Source organism: Nanorana parkeri, unplaced genomic scaffold, assembly GCF_000935625.1.
Source record: "Nanorana parkeri isolate BGI_ZX_2015 unplaced genomic scaffold, ASM93562v1 scaffold1764, whole genome shotgun sequence".
In the NCBI taxonomy this organism is placed as follows: domain Eukaryota; kingdom Metazoa; phylum Chordata; class Amphibia; order Anura; family Dicroglossidae; genus Nanorana; species Nanorana parkeri.
Genome location: NW_017308032.1, coordinates 261641 through 287373, shown reverse-complemented (window position 1 = coordinate 287373; position 25733 = coordinate 261641). Strand labels below are relative to the sequence as shown.

General features: G+C 43.4%; 1 protein-coding gene across 1 annotated transcript in view; it reads left to right on the top strand.

Moving 5' to 3' along the window:
- Positions 1–25733, top strand: part of DMXL2 (Dmx like 2) — a gene marked incomplete at its 5' end in the record, with an annotated part of 67057 nt that overhangs the window by 13646 nt on the left and 27678 nt on the right. Inside the window, 11 exons of the mRNA XM_018571467.1 lie at positions 760–870; positions 1296–1465; positions 3582–3679; positions 4126–4291; positions 4397–4661; positions 6232–7286; positions 13982–14173; positions 15604–15680; positions 19359–19486; positions 21191–21439; positions 22038–22219. Coding sequence (XP_018426969.1) covers positions 760–870; positions 1296–1465; positions 3582–3679; positions 4126–4291; positions 4397–4661; positions 6232–7286; positions 13982–14173; positions 15604–15680; positions 19359–19486; positions 21191–21439; positions 22038–22219 — 2693 coding nt within the window. The remainder of the gene's footprint in view (positions 1–759; positions 871–1295; positions 1466–3581; positions 3680–4125; positions 4292–4396; positions 4662–6231; positions 7287–13981; positions 14174–15603; positions 15681–19358; positions 19487–21190; positions 21440–22037; positions 22220–25733) is intronic.

The following is a 25733-nucleotide window of genomic DNA, read 5'->3' as shown; positions in this document are numbered from 1 at the left end:
TCCTTTACAAGGATAGACTTTAGGGTCTCCTTCCCAAGGTGGTTTTGGCTTTTCACCTCAACGAAGACATTGGTCTGCCTTCTTTGTCCAGCTTTAGTACATTCATCCTCATCTGATGCCAGCTTTGAGTATAAGGTTCTTTAGGCAGCTCTTTGAGCTGCAAGCTGCCCCTTTTCTACTTTTTTTTATGTGGGCCTTTTGTTGTTTTCCTTTTATCCCCTCCTTAGTTGGACTGCTTTTGGACATCCCATGAACTCAAAGAAACGGATTATACGTTAAGTATAAGAATGCCCTTTTAATTATCACTGGGCTATGTGTTGCCATTAGAAGATTTCCCTTCTTCTCCTGCTTCGTTGACATCTGTAAAATTTTGGATTTGCCATCCCTTGGTTTCTCAGTGACAATTGTCACCAGGAAAAATTTGGTAAATCTTAGATATACATTAACAACAAAAAACGGAAAAAAAAAGTTTTGGCTTAGATATACATTAACAACAAAACGGTAGTTTTGTCAGATTTAAAGTGTTTGCAAAGTGAATTTAGACAGAATCCTCTTTTTCTTATACGGGGGCAAAGGCCATTGGTAAATGGTATCAACCAGCAGCAGGTTATTAGTATAATGTCATGAGTTGTCTAGAAACTGAAACTGGATTAGCAATGGTAGGTCATAGCACTAGATTGCTGCCTTCCTTTTACCTTGTTTTTAAATAGAAGTTTCAGTTATTAATTGATATAACTTTGTCTAAATCTTTGCTTGCAGGAGGCGACAATCTTGATGAGTGTGGCTTGAGATACTTGTTAGCCATGCGACTGCACACATGTCTTCTAACATCCCTGCCTCCACTGTATCGTATGCAGCTGCTTCATCAAGGTGCTTATTTTCACTCCTTATTTAGCACATTTTAATACCAGAATAATGTTCATGATGATTAACTGAGCATGCTCAAATACAGACATGTGCCTCTTAAGTAACAAGCAGGAAGGACATCTATAAGTCATTGTCCTGATTATCTAAATGGAACAACTGCTTTCACTTTTATGTAGATTCTGGTGACACTAAGCTCAAGGGCTTTCCAGCAGTAGGATTGTTCCCTATTGTTTCAGAAAAACGGTAAAGGTTGCATATCAGCCATATACTGTATACTATACAACCAGTAGATTGTTTATACCAGCCGCTTCCTGTTGTTTTTGCTTTAAGGGAAATTTGTTCTTGAATGTTAATGTGTTTGGCCACCGTAAGAGCTAAACTCTAGTGGTTCATTAAACATTTCTCCAACAATTGTGTTGATGTTTTAGGGTTATCTACATGTCACTTTGCATGGGCCTTTCACTCGGAGGCAGAAGAAGAATTAATCACTATGATTCCAGCCATTCAGAAAGGTGACCCACAGTGGTCTGAGCTTAGAGCGATGGGAATTGGTTGGTGGGTGAGGAATATAAACACACTCCGCAGATGCATAGAAAAGGTAGGCATCTCTTTATCATTTAAGGTAAACCCTGTTTTGTTGTTGTATATAATTTTGTAAAAAGGTGTCCTAATCCCTAAATTGCCACCGTTTAAGGTGGCCATACACTCTACAACCATCGCAAGACTTTAGTCTTGCGATGGTTGTAAAGGGATTAAAAAAACGTACGATCTGCCTATCTTGGACAGGCAGATCGCACTCTCGATCATCGCAAGCCCGCCCCCCTGAGGGGCGGGCTTCCGATGACCGCAATGCTGAACGGGCAGTGTGCGCGTGCGCACTCCGGCCCGTTCAGCATTTATCTTCCGAGCACCGTTCTAACCAGCCGAGAATCGTACGATTCCCGGCTGGTTTTCGAACATGCTGGTTCGACAGAAGACGTGCGACCGTACAGTAGAAACGGTCGCACGTCTCCGTTCACGCTGCTCGATTATCGTATGAAAAACCGATCGCATACGATTATCGTACGATAATCGTGCAGTGTATGGGCACCTTTAGAGCAGTTGCTTTCAAAGACCATCAGTGTGGCCACTGTTATGTGCTGGATGGTTTGCATCCAACAGCTGTAACATATTCTTCCACTGATTCTGGTTAGTGGACCAAGGTCAGATGTTGCATTTGCTGCTATGACTTCTTCAGTTGTCCTATTAGTCAGTGATAACACTAGTAAGCAAAGTGTATGCCGCAAGTGAGTTCCAGGTGCCTTCATCTGGACTAAACGATTGGTGTGTAAGCCTAACTGCGGAGGTGGGACTTTGTCAAGAATGGGTGATTGGGAAATATCAATGAGAGTGGACAGGGATAATGATTGTGTATTAGAAAATATGGAAAAAGCAACTGGGAGGTTACAAAAAGTGGCTGGGCTGAGTAACAAAGTCAGTTGTCCTAAAACAAGATCATTTTGGTACTGTGTATGGCAGTGGTGGTAGACGGAGCACACAGCTCTTAGGGAGGAGCACCTAAAGCAGGGGTGCCCACAATTTTTCGTCTGGAGATCTACTTTTCAACTGACGCGCTCAATGAGATCTACCAGTGAAAAAACACCATTATTTAGAAAACAAGCTGGGACTACTGCCTCTCTCATGCTCTCTCTCTCTGGGCCGGTTCACACCACAAAGTCAGCGTTCCAGAGCGTTCGGCCTCTTGAACGCTAGCCGGCTGGCTCCCTGCGTTGAGGGGAGGGAGGGGGCGTGGTGGTGCCGTGCAATCGCCTGCACCCGGGAACGTAGGCACATTAATTAGTGCTTGCGCTCCGGTCCAGTGCAATCTGTAAAAATGCTACAAGCACTATTTTTGCAGATCTCACTGGACCGGAACACAGTCACTAACGTGCCTGTGTCCCGGGTGCGGGTGATGGCGTGGCTGCGGTGCCATTGACTTCAATGCACTGCCACGCCACCTCTTGCCCCTGAACGCAGGGACCTGGCCTGGTTGCGTTCCAGAGGCCAAAAGCTCTGGAATGCAGACTTTGTGGTGTGAAACGGCCCTCTCTCTTGGCTGTCTCTTTTCTCTCTCTCTCTCCTAGGTCTCTGCTGTTTCTTCTCTCTTTGCTGTCTCTCTCCTAGCCCTCTGCGGTCTCTTCTCTCTCTGCTGTCTCTCTTCTCTTTCTGCTGTCTCTCTTCTCTTTCTGCTGTCTCTCTTCTCTCTCTCTGTCTCTCTCTCTCTTCTGGCTGTCTTTTCTGACCTGCACTCCAGCAGCTTTCTGGGTCTCCTCTGAGGCGCAGTGTCCTGTCCCTCCCGCTTTGCGGTGCTCGTGTGACCAAATGTTCAGACTGGGAGAGGTGTCCCGCCCCCTCCTGCAGCTTCTGATTAATTCAGCCGCACGAGCACTGCGGGATGACAGGACACAGGTCAGTGAGCCGATCGCAATCTACCTGTGTTCGCTTTGCGATTGACTGGTAGATCACGATCGACCTAATGGGTACCCCTGATCTAAAGCATGCTCATTGTTTTTACTTTTAGCTGGAGATTACTTTGTATTAATTATGAAATATATATATGTACTTTTAAACAGTCATGATTATTTCTGAATCTGTTCGGGAAGTGCTTATTTTAGCAATTAGTGTTGGAGAATGTAGTTGTTGTAATAATAAACTTGCATTTTGTTTTAAAACAGGTTGCTAAAGCAGCTTTCCAAAGAAACAATGACCCGTTAGATGCTGCGATTTTCTACCTTGCAATGAAGAAGAAAGCGGTTCTCTGGGGCTTATTCAGGTAAGTGCAGAGTATGTAATGTCCTATGACGTGTACAGAATACAGTCCCAGCATGTCAGTCGCCCAGAATGATCCCTTTTGTTGCTCTGAATCTATTTATGTTAGTGGTAGATGGGAAGCTTGAGCGCAGTTCATTGTGGGTCATGACCATTGAGAAACTTGCCTTCCCTGCTTTGCCTGAGCAAAAGTATGGACAGCTGACTATTGGCAAAAATATCTATTACTGTAGCTAGTTAGAAGAGGTTATAGAGAAATATGAGGTGTTGATCAGGTACGGTTGCAAGGCTGTAGAAAAAATAGCAAGCAAATATACATTTACAGCTTAACTAAATATGATCTAGTTGCTTCCCTGTATTGTTTGAAAACAGTATTTCAACTGAAATTTTAAGATCTCTTTGCATCCAGTTTAGTTTATAATATTTTTAAACTGAGATTGTTATTTTTAGGTCACAGCATGATGAGAAGATGACTCAATTCTTCAGTCGTAATTTTAAGGAGGATCGCTGGAGGAAAGCAGCTCTAAAGAATGCCTTCTCGCTACAAGGCAAGCAGCGATTTGAACAGTCTGCAGCTTTCTTTTTACTAGCTGGATCTCTAAAGGATGCTATTGAGGTATAAAGAAATCCCATTTTATTTGTATTTTTTTTCTTTGTGTGGAACAAACTCGCAATCATGTAAGTTAATGATACTTAAAAGACTTAAATGTTTTTTTTTTAGGTGTGCTTAGAAAAAATGGAAGACATTCAGCTAGCAATGGTTATTGCCAGACTATACGAGTCAGAGATTGATACCTCTTCTACATACGAGTCTCTTCTATACGAGAGAGTACTGGGATGCCAGAAAGATGGATCTGGGTTCTGCTGTACCAAGCTTTATCCTGATCCGTTCCTGAGGAGCATTGCCTATTGGATTATGAAGGACTATACTAAGGCCCTGGACACTTTACTAGAGCAAACACCTAAAGAGGATGATGAAAACCCTGGTGGGTATATTTTCGTTAAATTCGTGTTTTGTCTTTTTGTGCTGAATTTTCCATTTCCCATGTTGCTATTTGCTAAATAATATGCATAGTATTGCTTACTTTATAATAAGAGAGTTTTCACCTTCAGCTACAAGGGTGACATCAACTTCTTTTGTGGCCAGTAGATTTTCAGTAGGGTCACCTTGTTCAGATCTTCACTGAGCAGCTATTTGCATAATTGGAAATTGCTTCTTTGAGGCTTATAGAGAACTTGAAGCTAATAAGACTTTTTACCACGATGCAGCATCAGGTCTGGAAACCATTAACCGCAGCTTTGTCACATGGCTGACTTTGGGCTTTTGGGTTAAACCAAAATTTAGGCAACTAACAGTAATGCTGCATAGTAGCAGCAAATAATGCATGAGTGTACCTGCAAACATTACTGTAAACCTTTTCTGTGCCAGTGGCTTGCAAGATATGCCTAGAGTAGGCACACCCCTCCCCATCCCACAATGCAGTGCTAGGTGACTGAGTGATGTAATGATAGATCCTAGTGCTGTTGTGATGTGGAAGTAGTGTTTGATTTGTAATCCTGGGTCAGTATTGACTTTTAGAAAGTCTATATTTGCATAGGGTTTTTAGGAAGGCACACTGAAGAGGTTTACAGTATCATTACAGGTACACGTAATCATTTTGGTACACTTTGTACAATGCAGCATCACTATTATTTGGTGTCAATACTTCTTGTGGATAAACACTTCTTTTTCAATAAAGCTCTCTGAATTTGGCTGCATGCATGCATGCAAGTGAGAACCCGTGAACCCTTAAGTGACACTGCTTCAGAAAATGTTTTCATTCCCCGGGACCAGAGCAATTTTGCCATTTTTACTATGTGTTTGTTTAACCATAATTTCAAATTTTCCTCATTCTTTGCACCTACACATATTATAGACTGTTTTTTACAGCTTGCTGCTAAACTCTCAGGTGTGAACAGATGCCATAGAAATGAATAGGAATTCTTGTGTTGAGTTTTGACGCTTAAGCTTTAAGGCCTTGTTCACACCAAGCGCATTCCAGGAGCAGAGCAGCTACAGACCGGAGCAAAACTGCGTCCAATGTATTTCAATGGTACTTTTAGCTCCAGTTCACATCGCAGCGTTCTGTTCCAGAGCAGGTAAAAAAACTGCAGCAAGCCCTATTTTACCTTCTCTGGAATGCATGCAAACGCATCAAAAATGCATGCAACTGCCCTGGAACGCACTGAAAGCCCTTTTCATCTTTTTTTTAAATAGTTTTTTTTTACCAAAAACGGCCCAGAACGCATCAAAAACGCGGCAAAACCCACTGCACTGCGTGTGCAGAAACTCATGGAGATCTGCTCTGCATTTGGTGTGAACAAGGCCTCAACGTCAAAGCGCCCAGGTGTGAACAGGGACTAAGTGAGTTTCTCCTTTTGGCAACAGAAAGTGAAAAGCCTTTCTTCAGTGTGCTCTGCGTTCTGTATTGTAGCAACTGCCTTGTGAGTGAACTAGTCATAATCCAAATCATTTGTGTTTTTTCTTTTTCTTTTTCTTCTCTTTTGTTCTAATAGTGCTCATTAAATCGTGCAACCCAGTTGTGTTCAGTTTTTACAACTACCTTCGGACTCATCCTCTGCTAATGCGCCGGCATTTCAATACCCCGGAAACTACTTTTGTGACCGTTGGTTTGAAAACTGAAAAAAAGTATGTGGATGAAATAAATCTTATTGAAAGGAAATTATTTTTTACCACTGCTAACGCTCATTTCAAAGTGGGGTGCCCCGTGCTTGCTTTAGAAGTGCTCTCCAAGATCCCAAAACTCAGCAAATCAACAGCTAACAATGAAGATCTGTTAAGTTTAGATTCCGTTGGACAGGATAGTTTACATTTAATAGGCAAAGTGAACAATTTGGAAGAGGTAACCGAACCAGATTGGTTCGCTTCAGCAGCAGCAGCAAAACACTCTCCAGCTGATTTTGATTGGGGTTTACCCCTGGTGAAAATTGAGGATGAGCCTCTTCAGCTGGAATGGGAAGAAGAAAAAGGGAGTGATGAAGACGATGAGGGATTAGTTTTAAAGAATTTGAACTTGGAGCACAAGAGTCAAAGTCTAAAAGATGTCAGTTCAGAAACACCAACAGTCGACAATGCAGCACCAGCTGGAAGTGAACCGGATGTGATTGCTGAACAGCTGAAATTTCGAGCATGCCTAAAAATACTTATGACTGAGCTAAGAACGCTGGCGACAGGGCATGAAGTAGATGGTGGAAAGTTGAGGTTTCAGCTGTATAACTGGCTGGAGAAGGAAATTGCCGCAATGCACAAAATATTTAACCATGAAACTGACCGCAAGGATTTCACCATTGAAACTCCACCTTCAATAGATATATTGGATAGCCAAGAAATATCTGATAAGACAGATATTGGATCTTATGAACGTCACCAAATAGAACGTCGCAGATTACAAGCGAAGAGGGAACATGCGGAAAAGCGCAAATGGTGGCTGCAAAAGAACCAAGCTCTTTTACGAGTATTTCTAAGCTACTGCAGTTTACATGGTGCACAAGGTGGTGGCTTGGCCTCTGTAAGAATGGAGCTAAAATTTCTATTGCAAGAGTCTCAGCAGGTAAGAAGTTCCCGTGTTTTGGTAGAATCGGTAAATTAGCTTAACTGAGCCCATTTCATTTAAACTTGTGCTTCTCTGTGGTCTGATGTGTAACTATTGTGTGTTCTCCTGCAATACATTATGCAGTATAGAGCAGGTTAGCCTGGTGCGAGAAGCCACTTTCAACTGTGGAGGAAACTAGTAGTCCCAAAATGCTGTATTCCCCAGTGGGCAGGGAATTCTTAGCTGTGAGTAAACCAAAATCAAAAGAGCCCAAGGCTTAACTCGATAGAACTCAAGAGGGTGATGAAGAATGATTTCTGTATATCTGTTGCACCGTTGAAAGAATGTGTACTAGTTAGGGTGACATATGATCAAAATTCATTGACTTTGGGAAGAATGTAGTGCTGAGTGTTACTTTTATTAGAAGTATAGCAACTCTTAATTTTTATAAACTTGCATACCAGATGTTTGCATAATCATTACCCTACTTTCATACTGGGAGTTCCTTAAAGCAGAACTCCATACAAAACTTTTTTTTTTTCCTTACCAGCGTAACCAGTAGGTGAGCAAAGCCCCTCCAGTGGAATGGTAATGGTGCTGTCTGTGCTCCCATTGTGGAGATCTAATCCCTTTCTGTTTGGTTACCAGGACAGAAATTAAGGGAAAATGCCCTCAACAGTGATAAAAAGACAGTCGCAATCCTCTCTCCCCTCTATCAAATCCCAAAAATATGTGTTGGCTGGAGTTCGGCTTTAAAATGTGTGGAAAGGCAAAACGTTTTTTTTCAAATTTTGGATAGAGTGGTAAGAAGTTAGAACCTCTGTCAGATTTTTATTGCTGTCTGTGTAGTTTCTGGGGAGCTTCTATTTTTCCTGGTGACCATTGTCACTTGGGTTAAGTAAAAGCAATCCAAAATTTGTTACCAGAATGGAAATAGAGGGGAAATTTGTTAATGGTGAGATGTGTTTGGTGACAACTGTCCATGGGGGGATTTACCTTTTTCTGAAAGATTTCCTCTCACTACCTGTTATATCTTCAGGATGGCAACAAAAAACGTGACAGAGGATTTAACAATTTCCTACTCTAGCCAAGTAGCCAAGTGAAAAAAATGTTTTTGGTATGTCCTGACCACTTCAGACCGGAAACATCCCACAGGAGCTGTAGTTTTGGAGTTGCTCTGACCCAGTCGTCCAGCCATCACAACTTGTCCCTTGTCAGTCGCACAAATCCTTAGGCCTCATTCACACAGGGTAGAGTGGGGCCACACAGACCCGTGCAGCGTGTGAGGCCATATCGGGCTGTTCCCGGGAAGGACAGGTCCTGCGTGTGATTGTACGCATCAGCCTGTTATTCCCTATGGGAGGACGCGGTCGTATGCTCAGCGAGCTGCACAACCGTGCGGGTGTCTGTGCTCGGATGCACACAGTATCCATCCTGTCTGCGTCCAAATACGGACACCCGCGCGGATGTGCAGCTCACTGAGCATACGACCGCGGCCTCCCTTAGGGAAGAACAGGCTGGTGCGTACAATCGCACGCAGCACCTGTCCTTCTGGGGTAACGGCCCGATACGGCCGTGCACACCGCACGGATCTGTACGGCCACACTCTACGGTGTGTGAATGAGGCCTAAGGGCCTGTTCACACAACGTCCGTTTTCTGTGCTGACCTGATCCGTACGCTCCTGCACTAAAAATGCATCCCAATGTATCCCTATGTGTTTTATGGGCTCCAGTTCTCACGTGCACAGTCCGTTCAGGTTACAACAGAAAAATACTGCATGTCACATTTTAAACGGTCCGGAAACGCAAAACGCGTCAAACGCACTGCACTGTAGCTAACGTACTGACAGCCCCACTCCAGCAAAAAAAAACGCATCAAACATGCGGCAAAAACACATAGCACCGTCTCTGCAGATCCGCACCTGATCCGCACCTGAAACTCATGTGAACAGGCCCTTAGGCTTGCCCATTTTTTCTGTTTCCAACGCATCCAGATCAGGGACAAAATGCTCCCTTGTTGCCTAATATATCTCACCCACTTCCAGGTGCCACTGTAATGAGATAATCAATGTTATTTTCTTCACCTGTCAGTGATCATAATGTTGTGGCTGATCAGTGTATATCCATGCACTTCAGTTTGATGTTCAGTTTTAGCGCTCCTCAGCAGAACAGTGAACATAGCAAAGTGGAGAACTATTTCAGTAGATTGCCAGTAGCACATGCTGTTATTTTGTATATAATATTGGTTGCCATAGTTCCCTCACTTCTCTGTATATTTTAATTATTTTGCTATCCTATTTACCAAATAACCGGTGTCCTAGAACATTTTATTTTGCCGGTTATGTATGACTACATTTAATCTGCAGATGACCCAGTTAGCAACATTGTTACTGTGCTCTGCTCTTTAAATTTCCTATTCAATTTTCTCAAAAGAAGAGGGGTGACTGAGTCTACAGCAAAGCACTTGTAAGTCTTTCATCCATTTCATATCCCAAATGTGTCCCAAAAAAGAGGACAGTTTAATGAGCTGGGCTTTTATTTTTTAGAAATGAGAAGCATGTCTATGGTACTTAAACTAATGAGTTTTACATGAAAATGAAGTATATTGGGTTTGACCTAACAAATACATAAATGCTGCAAATTTTACAGCCTTAGTTTATGATTACTTATTTTTTTGTTTTTATTTTGGCTAAGGTTGTTTTATAAGAGAATAATCACAGTGCTTCTCTGTTAAGTATGCATACCAACCATCATTTTATTTTAGTTGTTAGCTGCAAAACAGTTTGAGGTGTTCCAACTTGGGCAAATTCTCCTAAAATGTAGGAGCCGGCTATAAAGTTGTTATTTTGATCATACATCACAGGACACAGGAAGTCAATTCTGAAATCAATGAGTTATGCAGCTACCTTCAGGTGATTAGTCACTGGCAAATCAAAGCTGTGAGGACAGCCCTATATAACCCCTCCCATTCCCAGTCTCCCAGTTTTTTCCTAGTGTCCTTAGTTAAATGGAAGCTGCGGTTTCCTTCTGTGAGTGGATTCCTGGTTCTTGCTTCCGGGGGGCCCTCGTGAGGGCCTGGCCGTGTCGGCGGCTACCATTCTTGGTGGATCATGATGTTGCGGTTCAGGCGTACGCCGTTAAGGGGCGTGAGCCTACGTCTTCCTGTCACTGCCCCTTTTTTACTAGGGCTGTTGGGGCATCTTGGGCCTTCCGCCATGGTGCCTCTGTTTCTCAGGTTGTAAGGCCGCTACTTGGTCTTCAATCCACGCCTTGGTTTGATTTTATTGGGTGGATGTTTTCGGCATCGGCGGATGCTGGGTTGGGGCGCAAAGTGTTGCAGCCGGCTCCTTGTGGGGTCTTTTGGGTTTTTTTTGGTTGTTTTGCCCATCCCTCAGTGTGTTTACTGCTTGGTGACGTCCCTACCATACAGGATCTACGATCTGTTGCCCTGTGTCCTTCAATGAACGGGAGAGAAAATAGGATTTTTGTACTCACCGTAAAATCCTTTTCTCTCCGTTCATTGAAGGACACAGGTCCCGCCCTCTATATTGGGTGTGTACTCCTTTACTGCTTGTTACTAACTGGAGACTTGTCAGCAGGTGGGGGGTTTGGCCACCGGCAGGGGCCGCCCCTAGGCTGTAATTGGTCTTTAGTTTTGTGCCTAGCGTCCTTCTCCTGCAGGTGGCGATATTACCCTACCATACAGGATCTACGATCTGTTGCCCTGTGTCCTTCAATGAACGGAGAGAAAAGGATTTTACGGTGAGTACAAAAATCCTATTTTTCTGCGCTTTTTTTCTACTATCAAGACTCTTCTAGCAAGTTTCCCTAAGCTGCTTACAGCTACTGCGGCATCTCTCAGCAGCGTTCTTTTTTTCCCCCCTCAGCTGTGCTTTGGTGGAACGTACCCAGATCTTGCTAGATGGAAGATAAGGTGTTGGCCTATAATGAGCTCAGTGCACTGGATCCTATATGGGGCATTCACCTTGGCAATTAGTGCAGCATGTGAAGTAGCTGCAGGGTGCTATACTGATCCAGGGCTGTTGTCCATGCACCAGTGGAGCCCAGTCTTTGAAGATCCCCTTAGGAGACTATGGCCCCCAAGCGGGCAAAGATTTGGATGGCATGTCCCTTTTAAAATAGCCCTTGCCTCCTCCCAGGGAGGACCTGCCCAGCCAGGCATTCAGCGCAGTGACTAGTCCAATAGGGGTAAACTCTGGGAATATGGCTAAAATTACAGCATTTTTATTTGAAATTGGAAAGCCTAGGTGAGCGCTCCTGCACAGCATCCTTCTGAAAGCCCATACTGCCACATCCTGGCATGCAACTCTTCAGAGGCACAGTACAGCAACATACGGCATCTAGCGCACTGGTCACTTCTGCGTACGTTGTCTGGCCATAAGATGCAGCCTGCAGGCCGAGAGTACTTTTGGGGCTTATCTTCAGCACATGGCAGTTCATAGCCGAGGGAGCATGAGGTCTGCGGTCTCTGTGGTTCACATGCCGACAACAGTTCAGGTATATTCTGTTACCTCTGATGAATACTGCCCTTGTCAGCCTGATGCTTGGCTCTATGTCTGTGTCTCTATCTTCCCCAGCTACCCTCTTCCTCATACCTCTTCGAGGATTGAGACCACAGGTTGCAAGTGGGCCCTCTCACTTTCCTCCTCAGAGTCTACCTCTGACCTTCCTCTGTCTGCCTTTGCACTCCCTGAGGAAGATACATTGAAGGGGCTGTTTTCAGTTCTGTGGACCTGTCTCCTGACATCACTCCTAAATATTAGGATGCTATTTCTGTCCTTTTGAACTTAGAATTATTTCCCTTTTACACTGGTTCTTACAGCCTGCATTATATGGTGACTGGGATAATCCTGGGAAATTGTTCACTGCTCCCATTTTTTCATTATCCTTTTTGAAGCGAGTTTTTTTTTTTTTTTGAGATCTGGTCTGTCTCTGTGTTGGACGTAGCGGTTTCTTACGTTGACGGTCCCTTTGGTTGAGGTCTCTATTTTCAAGAATTATGGCTTTTTTCGAACAGGACTAGCAAGGGGGGATGATTTCCTGATGCTGTATGGCAGGAAAGGGACCGCAGAGCACATACGCTCAGTCCCACAGTGTTAACGCCTTCCACAGCAAAACCGGCATGAACAGGTATTAACGACGCCCAGCCACCTATGTCATTAAGGTATCTCCCAGTTCTTGACTCAGCCAGTCTATTCACTAAGCAAGTCTTCAGAGACAGGGCTCTCAACCTCAAAAGCACTCTGCAGATGACTTTTACCAAAACAGAGTCTGGATAGTGTCCTGTGAGGAGCCCAATGCCTTAGGTCACTTTAGGTTATCCCAGTAACATCCTGTCCAGTGGGGTCTGGACGCAGTACTCCAAAAGCCAAACTGAGGATGACCATGCTGGAAACCTGTAATCGAAATACTGAATGTAGAGAAGAGTTTTTTAACTGAAGGAACAAATCGAAGACAAAAAATTCTATCAAAATAAGTTAGTCTTAACACGTCGATCCTCCTAGGATACTAGAGGAAAAAAACAGACAGTCTGGTAGTGACAAGGGTTACCTGGGCTGCCCTACAGTTTTTTATTTTTTTGTTTGCCAGTGTACAGTCTTGTAGGTAGCAGTATAACCTGAGGGTTAAGACTTCCGGTGTCCCTCAATGGATGAGAAAGAAAAAGTTTGCAAAATTTTGACCAGAAAAGGGCAACCATTTAATTGGCAATGTATAATTTGCCGATTTTATATGAAAAGACTGCTGGCATTAAAATCAAGTCTGGGTCATGTATGCCTTGGGGATTAGTTGCAGGATAAAGAAGGCTTTGAAGATTTGCAGTGTGGCACTAGGTAGGCAACACAGTGAAGATCTCCAGGTGAGGGAGATGTAAAAGTGGACTTATTTTTTTATACAGCACTCCAGCTAAATAGGAACAGACACAAAGATGTACATCAAGCATGTAAAGGTGAGGAAGTGGTACTCTGAAGTGTGGAATGGGAGAGTCCTCCCTGCAGACAGAGTGCAGCATCTCACAAACAAAACTTACCATTTCAGGTGAACTTGCTGCAAACATAATGAAAGATGGTGGCTTCCACTACTGACCTCCTAGAAATGATAGTTGCCTGGCCTGTCAGGATGATCCAGTGGCTTAAATACCTTCTAGGGAACAGATTTGGAACAAGCATGCATATTAACATTACCAACATCATTCTGACTTTCCTGTTCTGCATACTTGTTCCAAGCCGGGAAATCAAAATATTGAATTCGGAGACAGCCAGGCAACTAGTATTTTCATGTGGAGGTCAACAATAGCAGCCTCCATATTTCTCTCAGTGCAGGTTTTCCTTAAATAAATGTATGATAGATTCAGCCAGTAATGTTTGCAGGCTTCTGTCAAGCTGAAATTAGGTGGGATCCTCAGGCTGCTTCATTTGGCTATTAGTCTTGGATACTTTAGGGGACCTATTGGCTGTCAGCATGCAGTCTTCTTTCTCCTTTGCTTAGATCCTTCCTCATTCTGCCCAATTCTATTAATCAGTGCTTTTTAGGGGGTGTGGGGAATGCAGAAAATTGAGAAATATGAGCACAGTGATTGACCCATGATTATTTGGGCTAATTAGCAGTTACGGGACTTGTGTAATATGCACATAAAAGTTAAAACATGACTTTTGCAAACAAGAATCTCTTTTTTTTTTTTTCTTTACTTACAGGAAACAACTGTAAAGCAACTTCAGTCGCCTCTCCCGCTGCCTACAACCCTTCCATTACTATCTGCCAGCATTGCTGTGACAAAGACTGTGATAGCTAACCCTGTGCTCTACCTGAATAATCATATTCATGATATTCTGTATACCATTGTTCAGATGAAGAATGTTCCACATCCTGACAACCAAGATCCAAAGGTAAGTGGACACTTTACGTAGATCACACAGTGTTAAAGGCAAGTCAGTTCTTTGACTGCCATCAATGTTTTAAGTGTCAAAAGATTTGCAGGAGCCAACTTGTCCTTAAATGGATACATATAATATTTCCGTTCATACATTCAGTGACGGCATCCGGCTCGGCTATTCTGCTTGGTACCTCCGTGGCAATAAAAAACGGGGGGAAAAGTAGAAAACAAGTGGGCGGAGCTAACAGTGACAGCTGAACTGTCATTGCAACTGTCATTGCAGCGCTGAACTGTCATTGCAACTGGCCGGAGCCCGCTGTGAGATCATGGCTGGCTCCGCCCAGCTGTCAGTTGCGAGGCTTTCGGCCCGCCTTGGGTTTCACCTCGACTGAAGCATATGCCCTGGGCTCGACTGGGCCGCCCGGCCGGGTTCTACTGAACCGAAGGGCTCCGGCGGCCGAAGCTAGCTTTGTGAATAACCCTGATAGTGTTACTAGTTTTATTTTGCTAAAAATATATGCTATTCCAATTCTCTAAAGTCTCAATAAAGTCTAATAACATGAACACTAAGACCCCATTCACACTGAGCGACATGGAAATCGCGCGACTTCGAGCGATATTGCGTGACGAGCGACATCGCGCGACTTCTTCCTATTGGGCTGTATGCAATCAGGAGCAATATCGCTCAAAATTGCTCTAAAAAAGGGTCATGTAGGAGCGACGAGCTACAAGCGATATTGAGCGACGAGATGTGAACAGCTACATTGAAATGTATTGGTGAAGCTACATAGAGCGATGTAGCGCGGAAATATGAGCGATATCGCTGCAAAAATCGCGCGATAAATCGCTCAATGTGAACGGGGCCTTAAGATGATTCTTAGGTAGATAACGTTTTGCTGGAAATAATTCTGTATATTCTTGAATATTGTAAGTCAAGCTGCCAAGTCTTAATATGTCTGGTTAGTTTTGGTCTCTATTGAATGAAAGATGAGTATGTTATATGCTAGAGGGCATGATGTCAAGAATTCTCTTCAAATTTCGTAGGTAATGTATTTGTTTCATTGAAAGAAAACCTTCTACTGGGACAAACATGGGAGCTGCATTTACTGAACTCCTAAAAATATTATTTGCCTGGCTGCCTGTGGCTTCTATACTTTTTATGATGTGGTGCAAGCATACGGATTCAAAAGTCTGTTAAAATGCAGAACTCACAATCTTTACACTCAAGAAACTGAATTGCCATGGCAACAGATCAACTAGCATTTTCAGTAGGAGAGATCAGCAATGGCAGCATCCATGTCTTCTCATTACTGGTTTCCTTCCAGAAGGCTTACATTAATATTCATAAAACAATGAGTTCAAATAGTCAAATGCTGTATCTGCCTTGCAGACATTTTGTACAGAACAGAGTCTCATCTGAATTTGAAAACATTTTTCTTCTAGGTCGCCACGCTTCACTTGCTGGCTGCTTCACTCTCTGCATCTATATACCAAGCACTCTGTGACAGCCACAGCTATAGGTAAAAGCACATTTTTCTGCTTGTCCTGTTCTAGCTATTTAATCACTTCAAGTTTGGTAGGTTTCCCTTTTTTTCTTTTAAGGCATGTCTTTTTTCTGTTCTGTGCTGTCCCTGAGAAACCACGGAGCCGGCTGACAGCTACTCCGGTCCCTGAAGCCTGTCTCCTCAGCTGCAGCAATGGTATGTCCCTCGTGGTCCTCATGTCCTATACACTTTGTAGAATGTGTTGACTCAAGGATCCTTAGACTGCTGCAGCGAAGGGCGAGAGAGGCTCCAGGCCCCAGTCTAAGAGCAGGCCGGCTCAGAGGATCATGTGTGTAACTTTTTTAGCACCCAGAAACAAACTAGCAATTAACCCTTGCAGGGCGGGGTTTGCCCCACGGGGAGGATTAAGAACCATTTTGCCCAGAGTTCTGCCTTAAAACATTAGGTGTAACTACTTAAAAATATTCTAAGCTTTGTGTGCATATTTTCACGGCAACAACTTTGCAGAAGGTGTTCTTGTCAAAAAAAGATTATAAATCCCATTCCGCTAAAATGCAGCACCGTTGAAAATAAATCTTCCGTTGTCCCAATCTTCTGTCTCCCCGCTTCAGCCAGTGGTTTCTGCCGCTGCCTCCACGTCATTGGCGTAGGTGTCAGCAGGAAAACTGCAGCTCATGGGGGAGTGGGAGGGATCGTAAATCAACGAGACATTGTGGAAAATTTAGCACACCACCTTCCTTACCTTTTATCATAGCTGTGTCCCTCCCATTGAGGCAAACTGGAGAAAACCCTGACAGGAAGAGTTCCAGGAGAGTCAAACCACAACATAATCAGAAGACACATTTATGGCAGACTGTTAAATCTGAAAAAATTGGCTACTTTCATAAGTCATAGATTAGATTTAGATTCCTTTTTGTTAAACAAAACAATCACTTGATTACATCTTCATTCTTAATTGTTCATTTGTTCTGTTTGTTAATTTAGGAATACATTGAGACATTAAACTGCTTAAATTAAAACAAATAGTGCTGTTCTGCCAGTGGTATTTAAATGAAAACTACATGAGGATTAGCTGTGTGCACTGTATTATGTACAAAGTGAAGTATATACAGTATATGACAACTATGTAATGATCAGCAGTATGCACTTTATAATATACAGCACAGTGTACAAAGTAGGGATGTACCGATACGAGATACTAGTACTCGCACAAATGCTCCGATGCCTAGCCCAATACTTATGGTATCAGGAAGCTGGGCAGCGCGTCATTACACACTGCCCGGCTTCCTGATTGGCCGGTAAGCTGGCTCCATGCTTTCTCGTCACTTGTGTGTAATGACGTGCTGCCCGGCTTCCTGATTGGTTGGGAAGCTGGCCAATCAGGAAGCCGGACACCGTGTAATGACGCTACACCCGGCTTTCTGATTGGCCGGGAAGCCGGCTTCATGCTCCCTTGTAACCTCATGATGAGGGAGCATGGAGCCGGCTTCCCGGCCAATCATTACATGGCACCCGGCTTCCTGATTGGCCAGAAATCCGGCTCCATGCCTTCTCGTCACTTTGTGAGAAGCATGGGAACGGCTTCCCTGCTAATCGGGAAGCTGGGTGGTGAGTCATTACACGGCGCCTGGCTTCCCAGCTAATCAGGAAGCCAGGAGGCGAGTCATTACATGCCGCCTGTCTTCCTGAATGGGACTTCTGGTACTCGGTATTCGGTATTGGCGAGTAAAGAAAAAAAAAAATCATTGGTACTCGATACCGAAATACCGGTATCGGTGAATCCCTAGTACAAAGTGAAGTAAATACAGTATATGACAACTATGTATTGATCAGCAGTATGCACTTGATAATATACACCACAGTGTACAAAGTGAAGTATATAATGCAGCATGTGGAGTGCTAAAGACCAGAGCATGCAATATACAGCACAAATGTAATACAGGGCACAGGGTATATGTGGCGGGCCAGAGCGTGTAATGTAGGGCACATTTGGTCAAAGGCATAGCCCACCAATAATTGAGCTAGAACTGTACATGTTGGATGGAGTGAGTATAAGGGCTTACCAAGGCTGAAGAGTTCCTGCAGACAGATCTGTTGGCTACAAAGCTTTTGGGTATGTAGTGAGTGAATAATGAGCTTAGTGGAGTCACTTCTGACACTCATCAGTATGTAAAACTTAAGTCATGTCACCACATCTGGCCTCTACATTTTCTTAGTACCTGGTAAAAGGCAAACAAAAATGCTCACTTTTTGGCCCACCATCCTCACCCCGGCTGCTATACCTTAGCAATGGATTTTATCTGAAGTACACAGTACGGGCAGCAGTAGAGGAATGAGGGCATCGGGTACACATGGAGGTATCAAAATGTAAATATTAAGGGGCATGTGTCAACAGGCTTTGGGCTTGTGTGAATTGCATCAGTTTGACCCCCTTCTGAGATCATTGACGATTCATTGACCAGTGCAGCTGACCACCTCTTCATCTGCTTCAAGTGGGTTTTGTATTCCTATAGACTTGTATGGTAATGCAAAACAGCTTGAAACAAACAAAAGCCCCTTGACACATGTTCTTAAAGAGCCTGTAAATCTTCAGCATACCAACAGTTTGATTCAGCAGTGGGCCTAATAGGAGTGGGTATCATGCTTGCCTTCTTCTATACATAAAGAAAATATAGATTGTTAAATGTGGTGACAGGGTCTGACCTTGCTGTGTTCATCACTCACTCACTTCATATTTAGAAACTCGGATGCTCTTGCAGCTGCAAGCCTTCTCTTCCAGCCTACCCTCCTCCTTTCCTATCTGTGCACAGAAGAAATCTGTTACACGCAGCAAGACAGCCCAGCTGTGCCTCCTCTTACCCCTATCCCTATATGACCTTCTCTACAATAGTATCCACTCCATCTTGTTGGTGCCCTGAGTTGCTGAAAGTAGATGTGGGGCACAGAACTCTTCCCTGCTCCCTCCTTTCATCTCGCAGCATTCATGGCTTCAATACTTTGTGTCAGAGACAGGAATGCAGACCATGAGGGACACCACTCAATGACTTTGCTTGCTGCATGCTTATTCTGGTTCATTGAATCAGATGGTACAGAAGCGATTGAATCGGCATGAGATTTAGGCAACTAGACTTTTCTTTAAAAAAAAAGATCCTCAGTGGCAGACTACATTTTTTAAGCATAGGTTGTCCTTATGGACTTGCGTCTTTTCAACCTGACGAACTATGTAATGAAAGCTTTAGATGAATATTAGTTCTAGCCGACCTGTGACAATGAGACTGTCACAGGTCGGCTCAGTAGATCGGGAAGTGAGCGAACACATACCGGCATTCGCTCACTTCACGATCCTGTCACGACTCTGCCGTGACAGGGGAGTGGCTGGATTCCCCCCTCCCCGCTCCGATCCTCCAGCGCTGACTGGCAGAACGGACGGGGGAGGGGGAGGGTACAGCTGGCTCTGCCCCTAGATAGGCAGAGCCAGTTGTCATTCATGCAGCTGGGCGGATCCAGACATAATTGTTGATGCTGGTATCCCCTATGCCCATCACAGCATGGGAGTATTCACTTACTAATAGCAGCCTTGGGATAGTCTTTAATACTGCATTTTTGTTATATTTATATTATGTATTATATTTTTGAACCTGGAAAACCATTTTCTGCTTATTTGGTTAATCATGTTCAATTTTTGCTCAGTAGTCAAGCAGAAGCAAATGAGTTTACAGGAATGGTTTATCAAGGACTTCTTTTAAGCGAACGGAGACGGCTTAGGACTGAGAGCTTTGAAGAACACGCTACTCCAAATTCACCCCCTGCCATTTGGCCAGGTGAGGTCAATCCTAGTGACATTGTCAGCCTCTATAATATTGCGTCATTGTTCAAAGCTTTGTTTTGGGATTTTATTTAGCTTTTTTTAAACATACTGTAAGAATTTACCACACCATCTTTTTCAGAGTACGGAATTCCTGCACAATATACTATTAAAAAAGGGCTTACATTGAAAACCAATCATTTTGCTTTTGGGTAAAGAATGGGAAATTCTGGCAACATGTAACATTTTTACTTTCATATACAACTATATTGTGACTTTTAAGGGGTTTCCCACTCAAGTAAATGGAGTAGATGGTAAATTCTGGCAGGCAGAAAAGCCAAATCAGTAGGAAGCTGTATGCATAATTACACACAAGCCTACCACAACCATATTCACTCAAGACGTATTGTTTGTATTAAAGTTTGCTGTATGTCAGTGCAAAAAAAAAAAATTAATGTATTGCCAAGACTAGGGATTTGTGTGGGCTTGGTTAATCTTAACTTTCACGAAACTGTCCATGACCTATCCCCCCCTCCTGACCCAATCAGCTGTGGCAGGGAATTCCCTGCCCCTTTGTTTCATGTAACTGGGCCCGGAGAGGGATGTGTCTGACAGTTTTGCGTGGATTTGGATTGGTTGCTGCAGCCGATGGGCTGCAGTCACTATTTGTCGGCCAACTTTTTTTTTTCCCCGACTCTTCATTTTCAGATCGAAGGATGTTGGGTGAGAGGGCCGTTAGTTACTTAGTCACAAAGCAGTACCACAACAACAACTGATCAGACATAAGAAATAATTTTACGACGAGCACAAAAAAATCCTATTTTCTCTTTCGTTCTTTGAAGGACATAATCGAGATCTTTAGATCTTGACCGTTGGGATGTCCCGAAGCAGTAGGGGTGGGGGAACAAACAAAGCAACTTCCCCCGAGGCAGTAACAACACCCTGCCACCTGCAAGTCCCCTGACGAAAAACATATAAGGAACAGTTCCATAGAGGATAGATGGCCATGGGGCAAAAAAGGTAGAACCCGATCCATAAGACCCAGCTAGATAAAGATCAGTCCAAGTCACAAAGAGAATAGTGGAACAAGAAAAGCTGATTCCCCTCACCAGGAACCAGCAGGGAGACAAGGAGAAAGACAAACCTTAAGGGCTTGTTTCCACCAGCCTGCGGGGGGTCGCATACATAAAGTGTCCTTGCGTTCTGGGGCGGGAGGGGGCGTGGTACTGCCACTCAAGTCAATGGCACTGGAGACACGCCCGCAGTACGTTCTGCCGCGCAGAAACGCGCAGTAATAAAATGTCCTGCGTTCCAGTGCGGTGCGTTCGCCAAAAAATCGTGCCATTGATTGACTTGAATGGCACTTCCACGCCCCATAACGCAAGGATAGTTTATATATGGGATCCCTTGCGTTCCTGGCACGGGACATTGCGTTAGACGCACGGGCTGGTGGAAAAAAAAAAGCCCTCAAAGAGTAGCAAAATCACATCCAAGCAATGAAGACATTTCTACTGTAACAGGACCACCCACGATGCAAATTTCAGCTGCTTCATCAAGAACCAACCAAAGTCTGCTACGTGTAACATCTGCCTGATTGTATAACTACTTGTTTGATTTCTCACCTGTTCATGCCTACAAAAGTGTCCGTGTTGTGCCAATTTACTCTAAAGTCATCATTTTGTCTCTTTCTTTCTTATTGTTGTGTTATTTTCCTCCTCAGGTGTAAGTTCCCTTATAAATCTACTAAACACGGCTCAGGATGAAGACCAGCCCAAACTCAATGTCTTGCTGTGTGAAGCTGTTGTTGCAGTCTATGTGAGCTTGTTGATACATGCCCTCGCTACTGACTCCAGTACAGAATTGTTTCGATTGGCTGCCCATCCTCTCAATGGTCGAATGTGGGCAGCTGTTTTTGGAGGTGGTGTCAAGCTTGTTGTGAAACCGAGAAAACCACCGGAAATTATTCCAGGTACTCTGCTTTCCATTTTTTTAGTGGAAGGTCTGTTTATACTGGCTGCCTTAGCTTTGAACCTGTAGTGCTGTTTTCTGCTTCTTTCCTCCAAATTGTAATATGCAGAACAAGTGCAAAAAATATGGCACAGCTTGTCATTTATAATCTGCTCGTATTTGTACTTGATGTATCTCATCCAGGTAATGAGCAACAAAAAACTCAGTGTACTCTCCCTTTATCAAATGAAGAACACCCCACAGCAGAAACCTCTTTGCTAAGCATTAAAGGCAATGCTTCTGTTATTGATATGGGACAAGAGTCTCAAGTGTGTGGTGAGAAACCCAGTATGATGGTTGCTGTGCTCCAAGTGTGAACTGTATTGTTTCCTTCAATCACTTACAGATCTGTGAACGAGCACTTTGAAACTAATGCATGATCCAAAACTAATTTAAATAAATAAAATAGCACACTAGCACTGTTTCCACACCTAGGCTTCATGTTGTACTTCATATCTGTATTCTTCCTTGATTGGATGTTTAATTGTGCATGTAGAGTTATTAGGAATGTATAGCGGCTTCTTTATAAGTCCAGTGAGTATTCAGATTTCTCCTCACAGCAATACCTGTCTTATCAGAGGAAATAGATAAGCATCGTCGTCGGTTTAATATGAGGATGCTGGTGCCTGGTAGACCGACTAAGGATGTGGCTGTCCCACCCCCAGTTCCTGCTGAGAGACCAACATACAAGGAGAAGTTTATTCCTCCAGAACTAAGCATGTGGGACTATTTTGTGGCAAAAGTAAGTGATATCTTTTGTTTTATTGGCAGTATAGTGAATGTGATATTAAAATATGGCATATCAGCCATTAATTTAGCCGTATGGTAAAACGGTGTGTCCGCTGGGTGGCAGCAGTGAACCACTGTGCCTTGCATTGTTACAAAGCTAGGCACTATTGATTTTTGTAAAAAAATTTTTACAAAGTGTACACTCCATTTATGTCTCCCCACAGCAGCCCATGGCACCACACATTACACCCACGTTGTGGTGTGAACAGTTGTTTTCTATGTGCCCTAGTGGTGGCTGGCTTGGTGCCAGTGTGGAATAAACCCAGTCAACGCTGTACGTGTGAATGGACCTCACTCTTTCCCTTGCTCATCTGTGTAATGATGACCAGCTCCTCAATGAAATAGAATGTTAAAACTTTACCCTCTACAAAAGTCTTTCCCATTTTCTCAGCGTTTAATGTTATGATTACTTGGGTATCTCTCTGCCCTATCCAAAGCAATGTGTTTGCACAAATTTGCAGGATTGTATTTTCCACACTTTCACATAACATAATTCTGAAAATATCTATGTTGTGAGTTGCAATGACAATGTTACTCCCCTTTCCTTATTTATAAACTGCCCAGTCTCACAGAGGAGTGATAGAGATTGCTCATTATAATTGGATTAATTACACTTTGTTGTGCCGCTTCCTGTGGGACTGGACAGTAGTTAAGGGATATGAAAGATTATCTTACATTCTAAAGGCAATTATATAGATACACATTGAGAGTCATTATTGAATGGGAGCCAGTCAGCTGTTGGAGAGAATGGTATGTTCTTTTTATGTTTGAGTTTGATTTCTACAACCTTCATGAAGATTTTGCCCCTGTTCGCAACTGAATGCACAACTGGTGCTGCAAAGCCATATAGTTCTAACCACTTGTTCCTAGCAGTTTGTAAAAGTTATGTTTAATATTTAAAGTGTATGCAGTGGCATGTACTGTATGTCTACATTTTCTGTTGCCTGTGGGGGCAGACTGAAACTGGGATCAGGTTTGGTAGGTACCCGTAATTGTAGTACTAAAGGTGATTTCCTTAGAATCAATGTACGTGAGTATTCTGGACAGGAGAAAAGAAGTAGTAATACTTAAGACAAGATATTTAAGGTCTTGGTTCTCAACTGGTGGGTAATGACCCAAAAGTGAGTCGCAACCCCATGCCCAGTGGGTCGCCGCATGCTTTCCACTATTCTAGGTGAGAGGCTCCTCTGCCTCCTCCATAGCGCAGCACTGTCAGTTCTCACACCAAGCAGCCATTCAAAATATGCTGAATGTCAGCTTGAGATGCAATGGGGTTATGGCCGCGAGGGAGCTCTATTCATGCATGCATTGCTTACAGCTCCCTCATGTGTCCTATAGAGGTATACAAGCAATGCACATATGGATGGGTCTCAGTTACAGCACAGCAGCCCAAACTGGATCCCAGGCTGAGGAGCCACCCCAGTTCTGGTAAGGTAGGGAGACTGGGTGGATCTTAAAAAAAAAAATAAGAAAAGTGAAACATTTTTGAGAGTGTGTATTTGTGTGTGTGATAATGGGTCTGTGGTTGTGTATGTATGTCTGATTTTGAGGGCTCGTTCACATTAGTACAATGCGGTAATTGCATAGTACTGTTCGATTAATGCCCTGTACCACACAATGGCACCTACCATGCGTTCTGGTGTGGGAGGTGCATTGCATTGCCATTTATTTGAATGGTAACCCAAAGCACCTCCCACCTACAGTTTGTACGTCCGCATCAAAACGCGCAGTACCCTAATGGTGTGCAATCCCTTGCAGTGCGACTTGGGTCGTGATTTAATGACCAAGGACAAACGTGGGTCCTGAGGTTACACAGGTTGAGAACCAGTGGTGTAAGGCATCGCTGTTGACTTGATTTTAAAGTTGTTAACCCTAGGATTTCAATGTCCTTCCCTTTCTACTTAGTGAGACTCTGGTTTAATAAGTATGCAAGTCAAGAGCCGTACCTTCAGTCTTGCACAGTTGTACAAGCCTCTGTCCTCTACTGAAGGTGCTTACTTTGATTTCACTGCATTCATTGGATTTCAGCTCTTTCAATCATGGACGTTTAGAATTACATGTAGGCATTACCTAGGGCAGTTTCCCCAGGAACTCCACTGCTCCAGAGTGACATCTACCCATCAAGGGGTCTGCTTGCTTCAAGGCTAGGGGCTCTTTAGAGCAGTATTGAGGCAGAGCGCTGTAATGTTTTCAGGAAGCTATGCATGGCATATCTGCCAGCCCCTTCCACAATCCATGATCTGCCTGCATTACATGGAGAAGCACAAAGTGATGGCATAGGTGTGCTTAACAAAGTATGAAATGAAAAAAAGTTCAGAAAAGGGTAGAAAAGAGGAACCAGGGAAGGCTGAATATAAGCAGAGTAAACTTCAAATTTAAATCCTGCATCCAGGATCGGGAAAACCACGCCTTAGCTTCCAGTAACTGCTGACACTGTATTTCCCCTACAGCTCGGTACATTAACAATAATCAGCATGTAGGCATGTTGTGTGTTGTGTAAATTGCAATGTCTGTATAGGTTGGGTTTGTCTGCAGCTCATTTTGGAAGGATGTTGTCTATAAGAAGCGCATTCCTATCGCCAGCCACACTCGTACGAAAACAAAACTTTAATGAAATTTGTGTTTTTGAAGTTTTTGTTTTTTTTTTTTAATTAAAGAAGTCATTTATGTTGAGGTACATTTGGTTTTGAAAGATATTCGTGCCCACAAAGCAAAGTGATGTAATCTGTCACAAGCTGCAGTCTTTGCATGCTACAAATACAACTGTTTTTCTGCTCTGTTCTTTGTATTCTTACAATTTCATTTGAATTACATATATATATATATTTTTGAAGTTAAGTTGTGAAAAAAAAAATTGCCAGACGGCCATAAAGCTTCTTGCTGCCTGTCAGCATATTTCCCTCCCCCCCGTAGACTGAGCCATGCATGCGCAGCTCATTATGCCAATGAACTGACTCCTGTGCGCATGCGCAGTAGGGGCCCGGCCAATCAAAAGACCTAAGACTAAAAATCCAGAAAAAGACCCAGGTGAAGATGGAAGTGCTGAAAATGCCATTATGTACTAATATGCTGTGTATAATAGCAGATAATAACTAAACGCTCCTGGGTCCCATTTTTTGTTTTTTTTTCCCAAAATACTTCGTCTGCTCTAATATGTCATTTGTCTTTACATTAAATCTGTGCTTTTACCATGCTTTAATCTTGCTCTGTTCAGCCTCCAGGAATGAAAGGAAAGCCCTCTGTAAGCCATGTGCTTCCTAAAAGTTGTACCTTATACAGGAATATGAACTCCTTATCCTCTAATTAGATATAGCATAGGTTTGCTTTAAGATACATTTGATGCAGATCCTTGAAGGGAAACTATAATGGCTTTATGTATATGTACAATCTTTGTTTTACAGAGAAAGTAGTGTTAATGACCCCCCCCCCCCCCCCCCCCCCCCCCGATAATTACTTTTGCCGTGGGC